The 18,804-nt window shown below is 41.6% G+C and overlaps 1 protein-coding gene across 1 annotated transcript; it reads left to right on the forward strand.

The window, feature by feature from the left end:
* Positions 1–544: 544 nt before the first annotated feature.
* PCYOX1 (prenylcysteine oxidase 1) lies at positions 545–18,569 on the forward strand. The gene is made up of 6 exons (XM_059187983.1): positions 545–737; positions 1,770–1,976; positions 3,198–3,372; positions 13,858–14,069; positions 14,396–14,548; positions 15,185–18,569. The coding sequence occupies exons 1-6, from the start codon at positions 626–628 to the stop codon at positions 15,841–15,843; spliced, it is 1,518 nt and encodes a 505-aa protein (XP_059043966.1). The 5' UTR covers positions 545–625; the 3' UTR covers positions 15,844–18,569.
* The last annotated feature ends 235 nt before the right edge of the window (positions 18,570–18,804 follow it).

Here is an 18,804-nt window from a genome sequence, read left to right on the forward strand (position 1 = left end):
CATAATGTTCTACTGTGTGATACGAGTGCATTACTTTTATTCATATCTGCCATTACTTTCCATCTTGGACCACCTCATCTCTGGTCGCCCTTTTTCCCTTTCACCCATCGTGGTTTACCCATTCATCTTATGCCCAACAGTCCTCGGAACATAATGGTCACTCAGTAAGCATTTGTTGCTCCGCGCGTCTGACAGCAGTTTGCTGTGTGCATTCTTTGACAGGGAGAGACTGAAGGGACAGAAGAGGGCACTAGTGAAGAAGTGATGCTTCACCTGAATAGATGGGGAATAAGTAAGGTGGCGAGCTGAGGTGAGCCTCCGCTTCTCGCGCCTCTCGTGTGTCCTTGAAGTAGGGTGCGTTTCAAAGGGGCTGGGACGGGCTTGGGGACCGAGAGGACCGTGTTTGGGAGCTCCTGGAGGGACGCACCCAATTGGGGTGCGGTGGCCCCCGCTTGCTCTATGCGGGCTTGGGTGGAGCACCGAGGGGCGCGGCCGGCTGGGGGCGGGCCTGGGCGGAGCTCGGAGGGGCGAGGCCGGTCGGGGGCGGGACGTGCGGAGCGCGCAGACTCGTAGCAGCCGGCGGACTTGTCGGGTGTGCCTGGTGGTCTGCTGCGCTCCGGGAGCCATGGGGCTCATGGCTCGGGAGCTAGTCTCCTCGCTTCTGGGGCTGTGGCTGCTGCTGTGCAGCTTGGGGTGCCCCGGGAGCGCCGAGCTGCGGTCCCCGCCGGATAAGATCGGTAGGTGACGCGGGGGCGGCGCGGAAGGGGTGCGGGAGCGCGCAGTGCAGCAGGCCTCGCGGCCGCGACGTCCGCCAGGCCGCGCACACCGAGTCCTCCGCGCAGGTCGCGGTCTCCTCAGTTCATGACTCAGGGTCGCTGTCGGTGCCCCAGGGGCGGTGTCTTCCCGGGCTTGTCGATGTGCCCACTAGGGGAATGGGCGGTGGAGGGGGTATTGAGGCAGGCGGCCGGCCGCCAAGCGTCTCTCATGCCCCTGTCTCGGAGACCTGGGGGTCTGGGGAGGCCGAGGACCCTCTCCCCTCCGTCCCTTGCTGCACCTTCGGGAGGCTAGTCTTCTGGTTTGTTCTGGAGCGACCGGCAGCCTCGCTCTGCGGATGACAGGTGCACGCGATCACAGCACACCGAGCAGTGCAAACAAGCTGACCCTGTCTGCTTCCCTTGACAGGCTGGACTGGAACCCCATTCCCCCTTCCACTTTGCTGAGGTCGGTCTGCTCCCAGAGGCCCGAGCTTGCACAATTTCTCTACCTAGGACTACTACACAGAGGAAATAATCCACTCTCAAATTTCAGTCTTGGATTTTGCTGTGTTTGGTATTCTTTTTTATTCCCCTTCAAGCTTTGTTTGTTGGGGACATTAACCCATCTATATTAATGAGACAGAACAAATCTTGGCAAAAATGGTGGCCACCTGCTTTAAAATGCGTGCTGCAAAGGCCCACCTCCTGGTTCCCTTGTGTTCGGCATGAAGAAGGTGTGCAGAACCAGTGGTGCCTGGACAAAGAGCTCTGAGAACCTTTGGGGATCTGCCCCCACTCCAAATTCAATGTCAATTTGTACATTAATGTACTATCACTTTTTTCGAGGGCAGTGTCTGTCCAGAGTTCTATCTTCAGCAACTGTCACTTGCCTCCAGGTCCCCAACTTCCCTAAATTGTTAGCCTTGACTAACATCTGTTACACAACAACAAAACCCACATAGCTGGGTAAGAAGGAAAGAAACTATTCCCTTTTTTTTTTGTTCCCACCCATAGCAATTATTGGAGCTGGAATTGGTGGCACCTCAGCAGCCTACTATTTGCGGCAGAAATTTGGGAAAGATGTGAAGATTGACCTGTTTGAAAGAGGAGAGGTGGGAGGCCGTCTGGCTACAATGACTGTCCGAGGGCAAGAATATGAGGCAGGAGGTTCTGTCATCCATCCTTTAAATCTGCACATGAAGCGTTTTGTCAAGGACCTGGGTATGTAATTTGGTCTTAGAGCTAAGTAGATTTCTGTGTGACCATCCATGGATATGTTTTTCAGATAGGGGAACTGAAACTTTTCCGCCTTGTTGTCTTTTACAGAGAAGTTGGTAAAACGGTTTTCTTCACTTTGCTGCTACTTTGCAGTTAGTACAAGCTTAGTTAGGAACTACTTTCCTGTAATGGGACGCTAGTTATCTGTATCTTCAGTTATCTGGAATTACAGCCATGGGGTGGGGGTGGGGATGGTTGCTGTTCTTAGTTCTTAAACCTCTGGGTTGGTGTTGAAGAATCAAAGAATGGTTTGTGTTAGCAGGAACCTTGTGTACTCATTTCACAGCTGGGAAAAGCTCAGAGGCTTTAAGTCACTTAAAGTCACTCAGACAGGTATGGATGCAGACCTATTATGCCTAGAACTTGGGACATTTGACTGCTTCCCTGCCGGCAGAGGAGCTGGACAGGTTGGGGGAGGTCTGGCAGGTCTCTGCAGGCCCTTTGCTCAGGGAGTATTGGGTAATTTTTGCTTCCTTCCAGTTATCTGAAATATCCAATTATGCACAGGAATGGGGATGCCTCCTTTCTCTTTGCTGCCTTCCAAATCCCCTGTGGATGCTTCTTGGGCCTCTCCTCCATGAGGGCAAATGTATGCCAGGAGCAGTTAATGCTGCAGATATTCCTGTCTGATGTTTCTGGTTTTTTTTTTTTTTTTTTAAATTTTAAAAATATTTTATGTATTTATTTGAGAGAGAGAGAGAGCATGAGCAGGAGGAAGGGCAGAGGGAACAAGTAGATACCCCACTGAGCGGGGAGCCCGATACGGGGCTTGATTCCAGGACTTCAAGATCATGACCTGAGCTGAAGGTAGATATTTAACCAACTGAGCCATCCAGGTGCCCAACATTTGTCTTTAAATTGAACTCAGTTTGTATTCTAACCTTTTCCTTTGACTTTTTAGTTTTTTTCCAACTAAAAATGGCCAGTCTGATTTTGATATATCTGTATGACCACCTGACCCATCTTTTAGAGATCTGCTTTAGGACAGTGTAATGAACGAACAGTGTATTACACACTGTTCTGAAGATAGAGCTCCTTTAATTCCTGAGAACTGGGGAATCCTCGAATTCACTCACTTCAGAGTGTCCCCTAGCTTCAGATGACCTTTCATTTGATCAACATAGAAACCCTGAGTTTAGCTAACCTTTTCTCTGTTTTTTGCAGGTCTCTCTACTATTCAGAGCTCTGGTGGCCTAATGGGGGTGTATAATGGAGAGACTCTGGTGTTTGAGGAGAGCAGCTGGTTTATAATTAACATGATTAAACTAATTTGGCACTATGGATTTCAGTCCCTCCGAATGCACATGTGGGTAGAGGATATATTGGACAAGTTTATGAGGTAATTTTTTCCCCTTCTGTTTACCCTAAGACCTTTTCGTTAGATGATCTATAGGAATTTTATTTCTTGAAACAGTTCTCTTACCTAAGACCTGTTGGTCAGACTGTTAGGTAAGTGGTTTGTATAAAATATGCAGACTGTTTATCCACTTGAATACTGAAAGAGTAGTTAATTTTTGCTTTTGAAAACATACTTTACAAATGCTTATTTAGTTTTGCCATACACACTTAAATGCTCTACAAATGTTAACTCCTTGAATTCTTATGACAGCTCTCTCAGGTACTGTTAATTAGCTTTGTACAGATGTGGAAGGTGGAGGCACAGAGGTTTCAAGTGCGCAAGAACACCCCACCCAGTAAGTGGTGGAGCTGGAGTTCCCATCCAGGCATTCTGGCTCCAGAGTTCTTGCTCTCTCTCTTTTTAAATATTTTATTTATTTATTTGAGATAGTGAGAGAAAGAGCATGAGCAGAAGGAGAGGGAAAAGCAGATTCCCTGCTGAGCAGGGAGCCTGACGAGGGGCTTAAACCCAGGACCCTGGGATCATGACCTGAGCCGAAGGCAAATGTTTAGCCTTTGGAGCCACCAAGGTGCACCCCCCCAAATTTAAATTGAGATACCGAATTCCAGCACTGTTCCAGTGTAGTGAGAATAAAGGTGCCATTTTTTCTTTATATTTTTCTGTATTTTTCAGATATTTCTAGGTATATTGCTTTGGTAATTAGGAAGGATGATATAAAATAATCAATCTAACTTTAAAAGATACAGCCTTTTTTTTTTTTTAAGGCTGTTGGCATGTGCTAATTTTTATGCTGGTTTACAATTTTAGATGCTGGAGAAATTTAACTTGTAAGTGCTAATGATATTTCATTACTATGCGTTTCAGTGTAGTAAAATAATTGTTAAAAAGGTAAAATTACATATCTTATGTGACCCAACTATTGACAAAGACAGATACAAGGATTGAGTAGGATAAATATACTATAGTTTTTGTAACTTATGGTAGTTTGGGATATCTTTCTCTCTCTTTTTAAAAATATTTTATTTAATTATTTGACAGAGAGCACAAAAGAGCGAGCACACACAGGGGGAGCAGCAGAGGGAGAGGGAGAAACAGGCTCTCTGCTGTGCAAGAGTCCTGATGTGGGGCTCCATCCCAGGAACCTGGGATCATGACCCAAGCCCCAGGCAGACACTTAACCGACCGAACCATCCAGGCGCCCCTGGGATTTCCTTTTTATTTATTAATTAATTTATTTTTAAATTATTTATTTATTTGACAGACAGAAGTCTACAGTAGGCAGAGAGGGAGGAGGAAGTAGGCTCCCCGCTGAGCAGAGATCCCGATTGGGGGGCTCGATCTCAGGACCCGGGGATCATGACCTGAGCAAAGGCAGAGGCTTTAACCCACTGAGCCACCCAGGCACCCCTCTCTTTTTAAACATTGTTGTTAGGTCAATTCCTCAAACACTTTTCTAGTGGGTACGTTAAGGTCAGCTACAGTGCAGATTGTTTTTATTTTTAGATTTTATTTATTTTTTTTGACAGAAACAGATAGAGATCACAAGTAGGCAGAGAGGCAGGCAGAGAGAGAGGGGGAAGCAGAGAGAGCCTGATGCAGGGCTCTGATCACAAGATCTTGGGATCATGACCTGAGCCGAAGGCAGAAGCTTAACCCACTAAGCCACCCAGGCGCCCCAGTGCAGATTATTTTAAAGTAGTCATTTATTCATTTACCAAATACTGATAGCTTATGATGTGCCAGGCACTATTCTGGGTCCTGAGGATATAGAATCTAGAACATATCCCTGTCCTCAAAGAATACACATTCTAGTAGAGAAACAAGGAGTAAACCAGTAATTAAGAAAACATATAGAATGTGTGTAGAGAGAGTCAGTCACTTTGTAAGGAAGGAAGGTGGCATGTTGCTGCATGCTCAGCAGGAAAGTCAAGTTCAGATGGCACCAGATACAGCCCTGCCTGCAAGTTTTCTTACCAGTGGTTTGCTTGGCATGTAGAGAACTGCCCTGTGAGAAATTAAGAAATCACTTTTAAAGTGAATTCTGGATATATTACAGAACTTGAAAAAGACACAGTGATGGGATACATAGATTATACCTTTTTTTGTTGTTGTTATGTTGTTTTGTTTTGTTGTTTGTTATGTTGTTATGCCCAATGTGGGGCTTGAACTCATGACCCCAGGGATAAGAGTCTCATGCTCTATGGATTGAGCCAGTCGGGTGCCCCAGGATTATACTACTTTTGATTTTTAAAACGATTTTATTTATTTGAGAGGGAAAGAAGAAAGAGAAAGCATGAGAGGGGAGAGATCAGAGGGAGAAGCAGACTCCCCGTCGAGTAGGGAGCCCAATGTGGGACTCGATCCTGGGACTCCAGGATCATGACCTGAGCCGAAGGCAATCAGTTGCTTAACCAACTGAGCCACCCAGATGCCCACTATTTTTTATTTTATTTTATTTTATTTTATTTTTTTTTAAAGATTTTATTTATTTTTTTGACAGAGAGAGATCACAAGTAGGCAGAGAGGCAGGCAGAGAGAGAGGAGGAAGCAGGCTCCCCGCTGAGCAGAGAGCCCGATGTGGGGCTCGATCCCAGGACCCTGGGATCATGACCCGAGCCGAAAGCAGAGGCCTCAACCCACTGAGCCACCCAGGCGCCCTATTTTTGATTTTAAAGTTTATTTTTTTTTTTAGTAATCTCTGGACCCAGTGTGGGGCTTGAACTCACAATCCCGAGATCATGAGTTGAATGCTTTTCTTTCTTTCTTTTTTTTTTTTTTTTTTTAAGATTTTATTTATTTATTTGACAGAGACAGACACACAGCGAGAGAGGGAGCACAAGCAGGGGGAGTGGGAGAGGGAGAAGCAGGCTTCCCATCGAGCAGGGAGCCCCATGCAGGGCTCAATCCCAGGACCCTGAGATTTGACCGGAGCCAAAGGCAGATGCTTAACAATTGAGCCACCCAGGTGCCCCAGTTGAATGCTTTTCTGACTGAGTCAGCCAGGCACCCCTATTTTGATTTTAGAAAACATTTCCCCTACTTTATGGAATTACTGCCTCCCTCTGGTCTGTCTTTGATATTTGATTATACAGCACTGATCCTTACGGTGTTTAAAGGGCCATGCACGCTACATTTCTGTTTCTTTCAGTAAGTCAGGAACATAAAAAAAATTTTTTTTTTAAAGATTTTATTTATTTATTTGACAGAGATCACAAGTAGGCAGAGAGGCAGGCAGAGAGAGAGGAGGAAGCAGGCTCCCCACTGAGCAGAGAGCTCGATGCGGGGCTCGATCCCAGGACCCTGAAATCATGACCTGAGCCGAAGGCAGAAGCTTTAACCCACTGAGCCACCCAGGCACCCCAGGAACATAAACATTTTATTTTGATAATTTTATCATATCCCTTGAGAAAGTTGGAGAGAAGGCTGGTATTGAGCCAGCATGTGCCAATTGTTAAAGTAGTTAAATACTGCTGGACTAGTAGTGACATAGCTGTTGTCCTGTGTATTCCCACTCCTCCCTTTCTGCCTCCTCTCCAAACCCCTTACACCCACCACCAGCAGGGAATCTTGACTCAGTTCTAGTGCTGTCATCAGTCTACTTTCTGTTCAGTGCTGTACCAGTTATTAAATAAATAAATGACTCTTGAATAATATGCGGGGGTGTTGGGGTGCCAATAGTTGAAAATCTGTGAATAACTTTGACTTCCCCCAAAGCTAACTGCTAATAGCCTGCTGTTGATAGGAAGGCTAAGAACATAAACAGTTAATACATATTTTGTATATTATGTCTAATTCTTATAATAAAGTAAGCTGGAGAATATGTATATATGGAAAAATTGTAAGGAAGAGAAAATATTGTTGTGGTACTCCACTGTATGTATCTGAAAAAAACCAGAAAAACAAAACCCAAGGAAAATTTACCTGCGCAGTTTGAACCTGTGTTATTCAAGGGTCAACTGTATTTGTAATATCACCCCTTATTGGAGATAGTTTGGATTATTGCAAAAATCAGAATCGAGAACTATGGAGGTTGCTAAAGAGTAATCTGGAACAACAGATGCCCTGCATTTCAGTGAAGCAGTAGTTCTCAACCCTGGCTGCACATTGGAATTATGTGGGGAGCTTTTTTTTTTTTTTTTTAAGATTTTATTTATTAGAGAGGGAGAGAGAGGAAGGGAGAATGTGCGCACACGTGTGAGCACAAGCAGGGGGAGTGGTAGAGGGAGAAGCAGGGCCCCCCATGCTGAGCAGGACCCTGGGATCATGACCTGAGCACTGAAGGCAGACGCTTAACTAACTGAGGTGCCCATGGGCCTTGGTATTTTTAAAAGTACCTCAAGTGAATCTTACCTACAAAGTTGCAAATATTAGGTTAAAATGTGCAGTTGGATAATATTCTTGAGTTTTTTCTTTCTCTAAATAGTATAGAAACCTAAAGCCCTTGCTCAGTTTTTTCTCCCTGTTTTCAATGTATATGACAAATCCAGTTGGGTCCCCTTCTGGAAAAACTTTTGGGGGATTTGCTGGCCAGCTTTGGAGAAGTACATTGTCATTTTTGTGCTTCCATTTCAGAGGGCACAGTGTGAGTGAAGGCCCATGTGACACCTGAAAGAGGGTGATAGGCAACACCCCACACCCATGCGAGTATGCATTCATTTTTCTTGTTGGTGGAGCTGCTTTGGTGGAGCTGTGGAAATCCTGTAGCCCATGCTGTGCATACTTTCCAGTATGGACATACTTTCCAGGTTAATTTCCAGTTCTGAGCATTTATTAAACAGTTCTCCTGGTTGGATACTATTCCTTACTTCAGAGTCTGATCTCTTCTCAGCCTTTTCCAGAACAGCCTTCCCTTAATCTCTAGTTGCCATTCATCTCTCTTTTCAGACATCCCATGAGTGTTATATGGAGCACACCGCCCACACACTCGTGTGTTCTGTCGTGTGTGCAGTGATTAGAATCCAGTAGATATTCACTCAGATGTCTGTTGAATTGAATCATCTGGTTCAGTGATGGCTTCCTGTTGGAGTATCTTGGTTTCTGGGCTAGGTTAAATCTCACTCTTGGCTCTAGCAGTTAGTATGTTTCTGAGCACATATTAGATCATTAACATTTCTTTATCTGAGACTGATAGGATTTGCAGTGAAAGGCTTTATAAACACCCTTTTTTCCTTCCAGTACTCCTAACAAATATTTTGAGTCATTTTTTACTCTTTTCTCTCCTTCCTTTCCCAAATCCAGTCTATCTTTAATCCTATGAGTTTTAAAAATGTATCCAGAATTTCACCACTTGTCACCACCATGGCTTGTACCACTTTGAAACAAGCCACTATTATCTTTTGTCTGTATTGTTGGAGTAGCCTCCTGTAGTAGGCTGAATCAAATGCTTCTCTCCCCCTGCAAGATGTCTACACCCTAATCCCTGGAACCTGGCATTGTGTTATCTTACATGATAAAAGGAACTTCGCAGATATGATTAAGTTAGGGATCTTGAAAGGGGAAGATTATTCCCAGTTATTTAGGTGGGCCCAGTGTAATCATAAGAGTCGGTGTAAGAGGGAGGCAGGAAGATCAGAGTGAGTAGTAGGAAATGTGATAAAGGAAGAGGTTGGAATGATCCCAGAAAGGTGCCCGAGCCAAGGAATGCAGGTGATTTCAGAAACTGAAAAAAGCAAGAAAATGGATCCTTCCCTCAGAGCTTCCAGAAGGAACCAGCCTTGCCGACATCTTGACCAGTGACAATTGACTTTTGGATTTCTAACCTGCAGAACCATAGGATAATAAATTTGTATTGTTTAAGCCACTAAGTTTGTGGCAATTTGTTACAGTAGCCACTGGAAACTAACACTAACTCCCCTCCCTGCTTTTGCCTTGGTGCTACGAAGATCTGTTTTCAGCATAGCAACCAAAGAGGTCTTTTTTTTTTTTTTTTTTTTTTGAAGATTTAAGTTATTTATTTGACAGAGAGAGAGAGATCACAAGTAGGCAAAGAGGCAGGCAGAGAGAGGAGGAAGCAGGCTCCCCACCAAGCAGAGAGCCCCATGTGGGGCTCGATCCCAGGACCCTGAGATCATGACCTGAGCTGAAGGCAAAGGCTTTAACCCACTGAGCCACCCAGGCGCCCCCAAAGAGGTCTTTTTAAAATCTAAGAGTCATCATATTACTTCTCTGTTCAGAAACTTTCATTGGCAAAACAGAGCTACCCTACGACCGAACAATTCCCCTACTAGGTATTTATCTAAAGGATACAGAAGTCCTGATTTGTAGGGGCATACACACCCAATAGCCAAAGTATGGAAAGAGCCCAAATGTCCATCAACAGATGCATGGCCAAAGAAGATGTGGACACACACACACACACACACATAGGAATATTAGTCATCAAAAAGAATGGAATATTGCCATTTGCAACAATGTGGCTGGAACTAGAGTTAGTATTATGCTAAGCGAAATAAGTTAGTCAAAGAAAGACAAATACATGATCCTACAGATGTGGAATTTAAGAAACAAAGCAGATAAACATAGGGGAAAGGAAGGAAAAATAAAATAAAAACAGAGAGGGAGGCAAACCATAAGAGACTCTATAGTTAAGAGAACAAGCTGAGGGATTCCTGTGTGGCTCAGTTGGTTAAGTGCTTTTGGCTCAGGTCATGATCCCAGGGTTCTGGGATCGAGTCCCACAACAGGCTTCTTGTTCAGCAGGGAGCCTGGTTCTCCCTTTGCCTGCTGTTTTCCCTGCTTGTGCTCTCTCTTTCTGATAAATAAATAAATAAGGATTGGGTGCCTGGGTGGCTCAGTGGGTTGAGCCACTGCCTTCGGCTCAAGTCATGATCCTAGGGTCCTGGGATCGAGTCCCGCATCAGGCTTTCTGTTCAGCGGGGAGCCTGCTTCCTCCTCTCTCTCTCTGCCTGCCTCTCTGCCTACTTGTGATCTCTCTATGTCAAATAAATAAATAAATTCTTTAAAAATAAATAAATAAATAAATAAGGGTTGCTGGAGGGGAGGTGGGTCAAGGGATGGGGTGAATGGGGGATGGATATTAAGAAGGGCTTTTTAGGATGAGTACTGGGTGTTATATGTAAGTGATGAATCACTAAATTCTACTCCTGAAACCAGTACTACACTATATATGTTAACTACCTTGAATTTAAATTAAAAATACAAATTTTCAGTGGCTATTTCATGCAGAGTAACAGCCAGAATCTGTACAATGGCTTGAAAGACCTGATGTAGGTAATTGTCTCCTAAATTTTTGTTTCCTGTTTATTATGGGCAGAATTATGCCCTACTCCCTTCATAGGTTGAAGCCCTAACCTTACCCTGTACCTCAGAATGACAGTATCTGGAGATAGGCTTTTAATGAGAGAATTAAGTTAAAACAAGGCCACTACGGTGGGCCATATTGGATGTGACTAGTGTCCTTATAAGAATAAGAGATTAGAACACAGAAGAGACACCAGGGATGTGCAGGCATATAAGGAGGATCCTGGGAGGACACAGTGAGAAGGTGACCTAATTGTAAGCCAAGGTGACAGTCCTCAAAACAAACCAAAGCTGTCAATGCCATGATCTTGGATTTTTAGCTTCCAGAACTACGAGAAATAAATTTCTGTTGTTTAAGGCACTCAGTCTGTGAAACTTTGTTATGGTAGCCCCAGTGAACGAGTGTTGTTGATCTTCTATTCTACCCGTTACTGAAAGTGGGATATTGGGGTGCCTGGGTGGCTCAGTGGGTTAAGCTTCTGCCTTCGGCTCAGGTCATGATCCCAGGGTTTTGGGATCAAGTCCTCCATCGGGCTCTTTGCTTGTCAGGGAGTCTGCTTCCTCCCCTTTCTCTGCCTGCCTCTCTGCCAACTTGTGAGCTCAGTCAAATAAATTAATAAAATCTTTTTTTTTTTTAAAAGATTTTATTTATTTATTTGTCAGAGAGAGAGTGTGTGCGTGAGAGCAAGCACAGGCAGACAGAGTGGCAGGCAGAGACAGAGAGAGAAGCAGGCTCAAGGAGCCTGATGTGGGACTCGATCCCAGGATGCTGGGATCATGACCTGAGCCGAAGGCAGCCGCTCAACCAACTGAGTCACTCAGGCATCCCAAATTAATAAAATCTTAAAAAAAAAAAAAAAAAAAAAAAAAAAAAGAAGTGGGATATTGGTCTTCAACTAGTATTGTTAAATTATCTGTTTCTCCCTTCAGTTCTGTCATTTTGATTTCATGTATTTTGGAACTGTTGTTAGGTGTATGTTGATAATTATTACATCTTCACAGGCTAACCCTTTTATCATTATAAAATGTCCTTCTTTGCCTCTGGTAACAATTTTTGTCTTAAAGTCTATATTCTCTGCTTTAGTGTGATCAGTCCAGCTGTCTTTTTGTTACTGTTTGTATGGTGTATCTTTTTTCATCTTTTTACTTTTAACCTACTAGTGTTTGAATCTAAAGTGTATTTCTTGTAGACAGCATATTGTTGGATCATGATTTTTTTTTAATCTCTTCTGCCAGTCTCTGCCTTATGAATGCAGTGTTTAATCCACTTATGTTTAGTTACTATGAATGTAGGGTTTATGCCTGCCTTTTTGCTATTTATTTCCTATACAGCTTCTGTTGCTGTTGTTTATTCCTCCATTGTTGCCTTCTTTTGTTTTATTCATTCATCGCTGATGAACTTGTAGGTAGCTTCTACCTCCTGGCTATTGTGAATAATGTTGCAGTAAATACAGATGTTTTAAAAATATCTTTAATTCTGTTTTTAATTCTTTATATTTCCTTTATGCAGTTACTTTTACCAGTGCCTGTCATTTCTTCATGGGGATTTGAGTTTCTGTCTAGTGTATTTCAGCCTGAAGGAATTTCTGTAGTCTAATTTCTTGTAGAGAAGGTCTGCTAGTATTGAATTCCATGTTTTTTTTTTTTTTTAACCTGGGATTATTTTAATTTCTCCATTTTTGAGGGATAGTTTTGCTAGATGTAGAACTCTTGAGTTGATAAGACTTTTTTTTTAGCATTTTGAATATGTCATCCCACCAACTGTGGCTGGCCTTCATAGTTTCTGATGAGTAGAGTGAGCTGTTAATCTTTTCGAAGACCCTTTTTTCTGGATCAGTTGCCTTTTTCTTGCTGCTTTTGGTATTCTTTGTCTTTCTTGTCTATATATTTTTGGGTGTAGATCTCTTAAATTTATCCTGCTTAGATTTAGCTTCCTGAGTGTGCAGATTAATGTTTTCTTTCAAATCTGGGAAGTGTTTGGCCATTATCTGCACCCCCCCTTCCTGCCTATGCTATAATTCCCATTATATTTATGTTGGTGTTGGTATGCTTTTTGTTGTCCCACACTTCTTTCTTTTTGTATCACTTGCAACTTGAAAAATTACATATTGAATTATTGCATGGGTATTCTTTTTAGTCCATGAAGTTCAGGAAAACATTAGGTGGTTCTAAAGATTAGTAGTTGGGCAAAGCTTTGCAGAGGAGGTGGGGTTCGAGCCTGAAGTGTATTTTAGTTGGAGAAGAGCTAGAGCAGTGTTGGGGAACAATATAGATAGCGTATTTAGAGATCAGTGAATGAGTCAGGTGTGTTTAAGTGGAGGGTATGAGAGTGTGTGTGTGTGTTTGTGTGTATGTGTTTGAGTGTTTGAGGGAAGGAGGGACAGCTTGTGCTTGAGCCTTCTACTTCTCATGTGACTTTTATAGAAGTCCTTTTACTTATTTCTGTATCTGCAGTTAAACCAAGAGTTAGACTTGATGAGTCTGGCTCTAAAATTCATTCCTTTTTTAAGGTCAGGAGTTTATTTAGTAAGCAGCGGTAAGCAAGTTGTTTTTTTGAGTAAGTCAGTAATGACTAAAGAGTATTTTAGGGCTTTTGGGAGATTCATAAATGTTCCAAATAAAAGAAACTGGAGGCAGGTAGATCGGTTATTCATCTTAGTAGTTTGAGTATAAATCCTGAGTTAAGATCAGGGCAATGAGAATGAAGTTAACAAGAGAGATGTTGTGAACACTGGTAAGGTTTACTTCTGGGGTGGGAGAAGCAGAAAGAAGTGAAAATATTTGTTTGAAATTAAATGAACTGAGGGTGACATGTAGAATATTAAGAGTGAACATCCCAATCTACATTTTGGTTGTGATAGGGAGTGTGTGGAGAGGATCAGGTCCGGTGGAAAGATAAAATTTAATTTTAGACATGTCTAAATTGCTGCTGTAGATAAAATAGTTGAATGAAAATAAGACCTAGGATATACCATCTTATCCCAGTGGTCTCCCAGTGACCACATTAATGCAGAAGAATATACAAAGGACAGTGAACTACTTGAGGAGGTGTGAGTGGGGATGAGAGCTTCTAGGATACCTGGGGAAGATGGTGACTGAGGTGCATCTTACACCACAGGTAGAAATTTATTGGAAGGAAACATGCTAATTCCCTTCCCCTTATCTTGTTTGGTGTTTAATGGCCTTGTCTCTTCTCTTCAAAAGGATCTACCGTTACCAGTCTCATGACTATGCCTTCAGCAGTGTAGAAAAGTTACTACATTCTCTAGGAGGGGATGAATTCCTTGGAATGCTTAACCGAACACTTCTTGAAACCTTGCAGAAAGCAGGCTTCTCGGAGAAATTCCTCAATGAAATTGTTGCACCTGTCATGAGGGTCAATTATGGCCAAAGCATGAACATCAATGGTTTTGTGGGTAAGCCAAGGTTCGGAATGGTTATAGACATTAGTTCACAGAGGGGCTTACCTGGTACTATGGTGGCTCCTAACTTTAGGCCATGAGTTGGAGAAGACTTACCTTTCTCTGAAACCTCAGACATGGTTGGCAAAATTGTGTATATGTAGATCTGTGCGTTTTTAGTGTGGGGTGGGGGAGAGTCCTTAGCTTTCACTGAGATTTCTGCCCCCAGAGGCTCTTTGACAAGTGTCTGGAGCAGACCTGACCTAAATTGGGAAGAGAGTGGGTAGAGGGCCTTTTGCACAGTCAGAACTAAAACATTTTTTTTTTCCTACCACTGACAGGAGCAGTATCATTGTCCTCTGCTGATTCTGGCCTTTGGGCAGTAAAAGGTGGCAATAAACTTGTTTGCTCAGGGCTCCTTCAGGCATCCAAAAGCAACCTTATATCTGGCTCAGTAATGTACATAGAGGAAAAAACAAGGACCAAGCATACAGGTGAGCCTGAAATTCTACTATTCCTTATTTATCCTCTAGAAAATAATTGCTTAGGGAGAAAAACCACTCTTCTGTCATTTCTCCATTCCAAATGATGGAATTATAAATTGTATATGTTGTACCATATGGAAATATTCACAGATGTACACAAGTACAATGGCACATCTCCTTGGATTTAAAAATAATCTCATTCTTAATGTATAATTCCATATTTTGTACTTATTGACAAGGTATCATCTCTATACCAGTAGAAAACTGGCTTCAATTTGGCATAGTTATATTAAAGGATAAAACTCTTTTTTTTTTTTTTTTTAAATTTATTTATTTGTCAGAGAGAGAGGGAGAGAGAGCGAGCACAGACAGACAGAATGGCAGGCAGAGGCAGAGGGAGAAGCAGGCTCTCTGCCAAGCAAGGAGCCCGATGTGGGACTCGATCCCAGGACGCTGGGATCATGACCTGAGCCGAAGGCAGCTGCCTAACCAACTGAGCCACCCAGGCGTCCCAAGGATAAAACTCTTTTTAATTCCTTAGAATTAACTTACAACTATTTTACATTTTATAAACTATTATGGTAATTATTTTTGGAAGGTGTATAGTATGTTAGAAACTCTAAAATGTATGCTTCTTTCTTCTAGGAAATCCCACAAAGATGTATGAAGTGATCTATCAAATTGGATCTGAGATCCGTTCAGATGTCTATGACATTGTCTTGGTAGCCACTCCACTGAATCGAAAAATGTCCAATATAACTTTCCTCAACTTTGATCCTCCAATTGAGGAATTCCATCAGTACTACCAACATATAGTGACAACTTTAATTAAGGGGAAGTTGAATTCAACTCTTTTTAGCTCTAGAGCCTTAGACAAATTCGATCTCAGTACAATCTTAACCACTGATAATTCAGATTTGTTCATTAACAGCATTGGGATTGTGTCCTCTGTAACAGAAAAGGATAATCCTCAACCGTTAACAGATAGGGGATACGTTTGGAAGATCTTTTCCCAAGAAATTATCACTAAAGAACAAATATTAAAGCTCTTTTTGTCCTATGATTACGCTGTGAAGCAGTCATGGCTTGCATATCCTCATTACAAGCCTCCAGAGAAATGTCCCTCCATCATACTCCATGACAGACTTTACTACCTCAATGGCATAGAGTGTGCAGCAAGTGCCATGGAGATGAGTGCCATTGCCGCCCACAATGCTGCTCTTCTTGCTTATCACCGCTGGAATGGGCACACAGACATGATTGACCAAGAGGACTTATATGAGAAACTTAAAACTGAACTATGAAATAACACTATCACTTTTCCCCCCTTCTGGTTCCAAATGAAGTTATCACTGGCAAAGAACACAATCTGAGCAGAGTTGATTTTGAATTAGCTATTTTGTCATAAATTGGTATTGTTTAACAAAAGTAATCCCAGTGAGTTATGAGAAAATACAGGTTTCTAATTAAGTGTGAAGGTGTTAACTACTGCATTTATGCCATCTCCAAAATTTCTTAATTTGTGTTTTGATATCCATCAACAGTGTAGAATCACTTGGGATTTGTTAAACATATGGGTTCTCTAGCTCCTCTGGAGATTCTGATTTTCTAGGTCTAGGGAATGGGACCCTGGGTTTTGAACAAAACTTTAGAATATTTTAAGCTGAGCATCTGAGGAAGAGTTTAAAAACAAATTTTAGTGGGGGAGTAGATCTCTTGGGCTTCACAGCTGGAAGCGACCTTCAGATAGTTAGAACTACTACAAGAACTGGTATCATACATCTGGCTTTGGTTAATTTATACCCTTTTTCAAAATAGATGTGCCCATGCCAGGAGGCTTGACTTTTTGAATGTTCTTTGGACTGCTTCTGACTTGATTTTATTAGGGGTAAAATACAGAAGCCTTAGTAGGTTAACTTTGTCACAGAGAAATCTCAAGTAAAATGAAAGCAAATACAGGGTATTGGTTTAAGAAATTACATTTTCAAATCCTCACCTGCGGAGCTCTAAAAAATATTGCTAGACTCCCATGTGACCAGAGAGTCGGATTTAGTTGATTGAGGTTAGGCGCTCAGCATTGTAGCTAAAAAGTTCCTAAGGTGCAACCTGGGTTGCGAATCACTGATGTGGGGGGTTAAGATGTCTCTAAAGAGGTTTCAGTGCCTTAAAAGTCCCAGAAAACCTAATGCATTATTAAAGCAGATTCATTTTGTGAAGAACAATTTCTCTCAACAAGAACTCTAGTAGTAATCTTGACAGTCAGCATTGTCAGTCTGATGACAGAAGCAACTCAGATTACTCCAGAGCCACTGACTTTAGAGTAGGATATTCAGAATGATACCACACTTGATCAAATCCAGTCCATGTTCAAACTATTAAATGCTTCTAAAACTACTGTAGCATTTGGGGTTAGAAACAGGTTGCTGAAACCTTGTTTTTAAGGCAGTAGTTCTCTACTTTGGCTGCACACTGGAATAACTTTTTAAGATTTTAAAGCTTCTCAATTGATTCTAATAATGCAGTCAAACTTAAGAACCAGTTCTACATCTACTGTATAAAGATATCATGAATGGTTGCCCTTGTAGTCGGGTCACTAGTAGGACAGAATGAATAAAAGCTTGTGAATTCTAAAAGTAACTGTAACAAAGTTTAACATGGATTGTTGGGAGTCCATCAGATTATGGCAGTAGCTACTTTTGCAAAATGGTGTAAGGGAACACCTATCCTTAGTTGAAATGACTTGTCTCTACTACAATTGTGAATATTAATGTTGTTAAAACTGCCAAAATATATTTGATGTAAAGGCAGGGATTAAATTTATATTTGTCAGAGGGTCAGCTTTCTAAAAATTTTGTTCTTAAACAAGTACGTTAAGAGGCAGTCATATTTTTCCTTTTATGGTTTTAATGAAGACAATATTGTAGAAAATGTAATATTGTGTTTTATGTGTGCTAAAAGGTAAATAAAAATTGGTAATGGAATAATTCCTATCACTCACAGAGTTGTTTTGCAATAGGATATATTATTTACTTAACAAGAACACTAATTTAAAAATGTTGTGATTGTATCAGACCTACTCTGATTAAGTTTCCCAAAAGGGAATCTGAAACTGCTTCCTCTAAGAGCAAAATATTACTAATGTATCAGACATAACAGTTTCAATGAAAAGAGCACTATTATTTTTTTTATTGGAAGAAAAATACTAGCCTGTTACCTCATTAGACTACTCAATTTGTTTTTGTATAGAAGAGGCTGGTAAAAATTATGCAGGAGCTAACTGAAAGCCAATTCTACTCCAGTGGTTCTCCAACTTGAATACACATTGCAGTCACTTGGAGTGCTGCTTAAAATAACTGGTGGGCCTTACCCCAAAATTTTACTGTTTGGAGTGGTAGATGAAGATAAGCATCTCTACTAAGTTCCTAGGTGATGCTCTTGGTCTAGGAACCGCACTTAAGAGGAGTTCTGTAATTTAGCTCTATGTGGTCGCAAAAAAATGCGTCAACATCAGTGAAGATTTAAAGAGCTGCTAGAGAAGGGAATAGAAATGTACTGCACTTGACTCCAACTCTCCTTATTGTGATTAGGCTGGTTCGATCCCTCTCACTATTCTTTGGGTGTAAACATTTTCTATAAACAGAGAATAACGTTATAGAGATATATATAAGCCATCCATTGTGTTCTGTTTTTCAAGTACCTTATATACCCCGCTCTGTATAACCCATTCTCTACAGTTTTAAGTGATTCAAGATTTGTAGGCTTTTTACCAGATCACAAAAAGTACAAGCCTAAGCATCTGCTTGGTAGGTTTCTTGAAGTTAGGTTTATGATAACACCATTTGCAATTTATCTTCTGAGTTTATGTGCCATAAAATTTAAGACCTAGGTGAATGTATTATGGGGAGCATTACAACTATTCTCTATACTCCACAAAGAACTACAGTACACTGGAACGTTTTTCTCTAGAGTTCTATTCTTGTATGAAAAAAATTTTTCCTGTTTATGTTCAAAATAAACAACTGTATCATTACTTCTTGTGTTTTACTTTAATTGCACTATATTTGCAATGTAGATGTACTTGGAAAAACTCAGTACATCAAAGCTACTACAAGAGTTTTGAAAATTACAGTTACTGTTTCAGAAGAAACCCACTCAGGTGTGCAGGTTCTTTATCTTTCTATTAGAAGATGGAAAAACAGCATCCTTGCTAAGCTTCATGTTTAATCAGATTCTCCTATATTAGTGCATAAAAGCTTCAGAACAAA

The sequence above is a fragment of the Mustela lutreola genome, chromosome 9, assembly GCF_030435805.1.
Source record: "Mustela lutreola isolate mMusLut2 chromosome 9, mMusLut2.pri, whole genome shotgun sequence".
NCBI classification, from domain to species: domain Eukaryota; kingdom Metazoa; phylum Chordata; class Mammalia; order Carnivora; family Mustelidae; genus Mustela; species Mustela lutreola.

Coding starts and splice junctions, on each gene's coding strand:
- PCYOX1 (XM_059187983.1), top strand. CDS start 626: ATGGGGCTCATGGCTCGGGAGCTAGTCTCCTCGCTTCTGGGGCTGTGG. Junction 738..1,769: donor GTCCCCGCCGGATAAGATCG/GTAGGTGACGCG, acceptor TCCCACCCATAG/CAATTATTGGAGCTGGAATT. Junction 1,977..3,197: donor GCGTTTTGTCAAGGACCTGG/GTATGTAATTTG, acceptor TGTTTTTTGCAG/GTCTCTCTACTATTCAGAGC.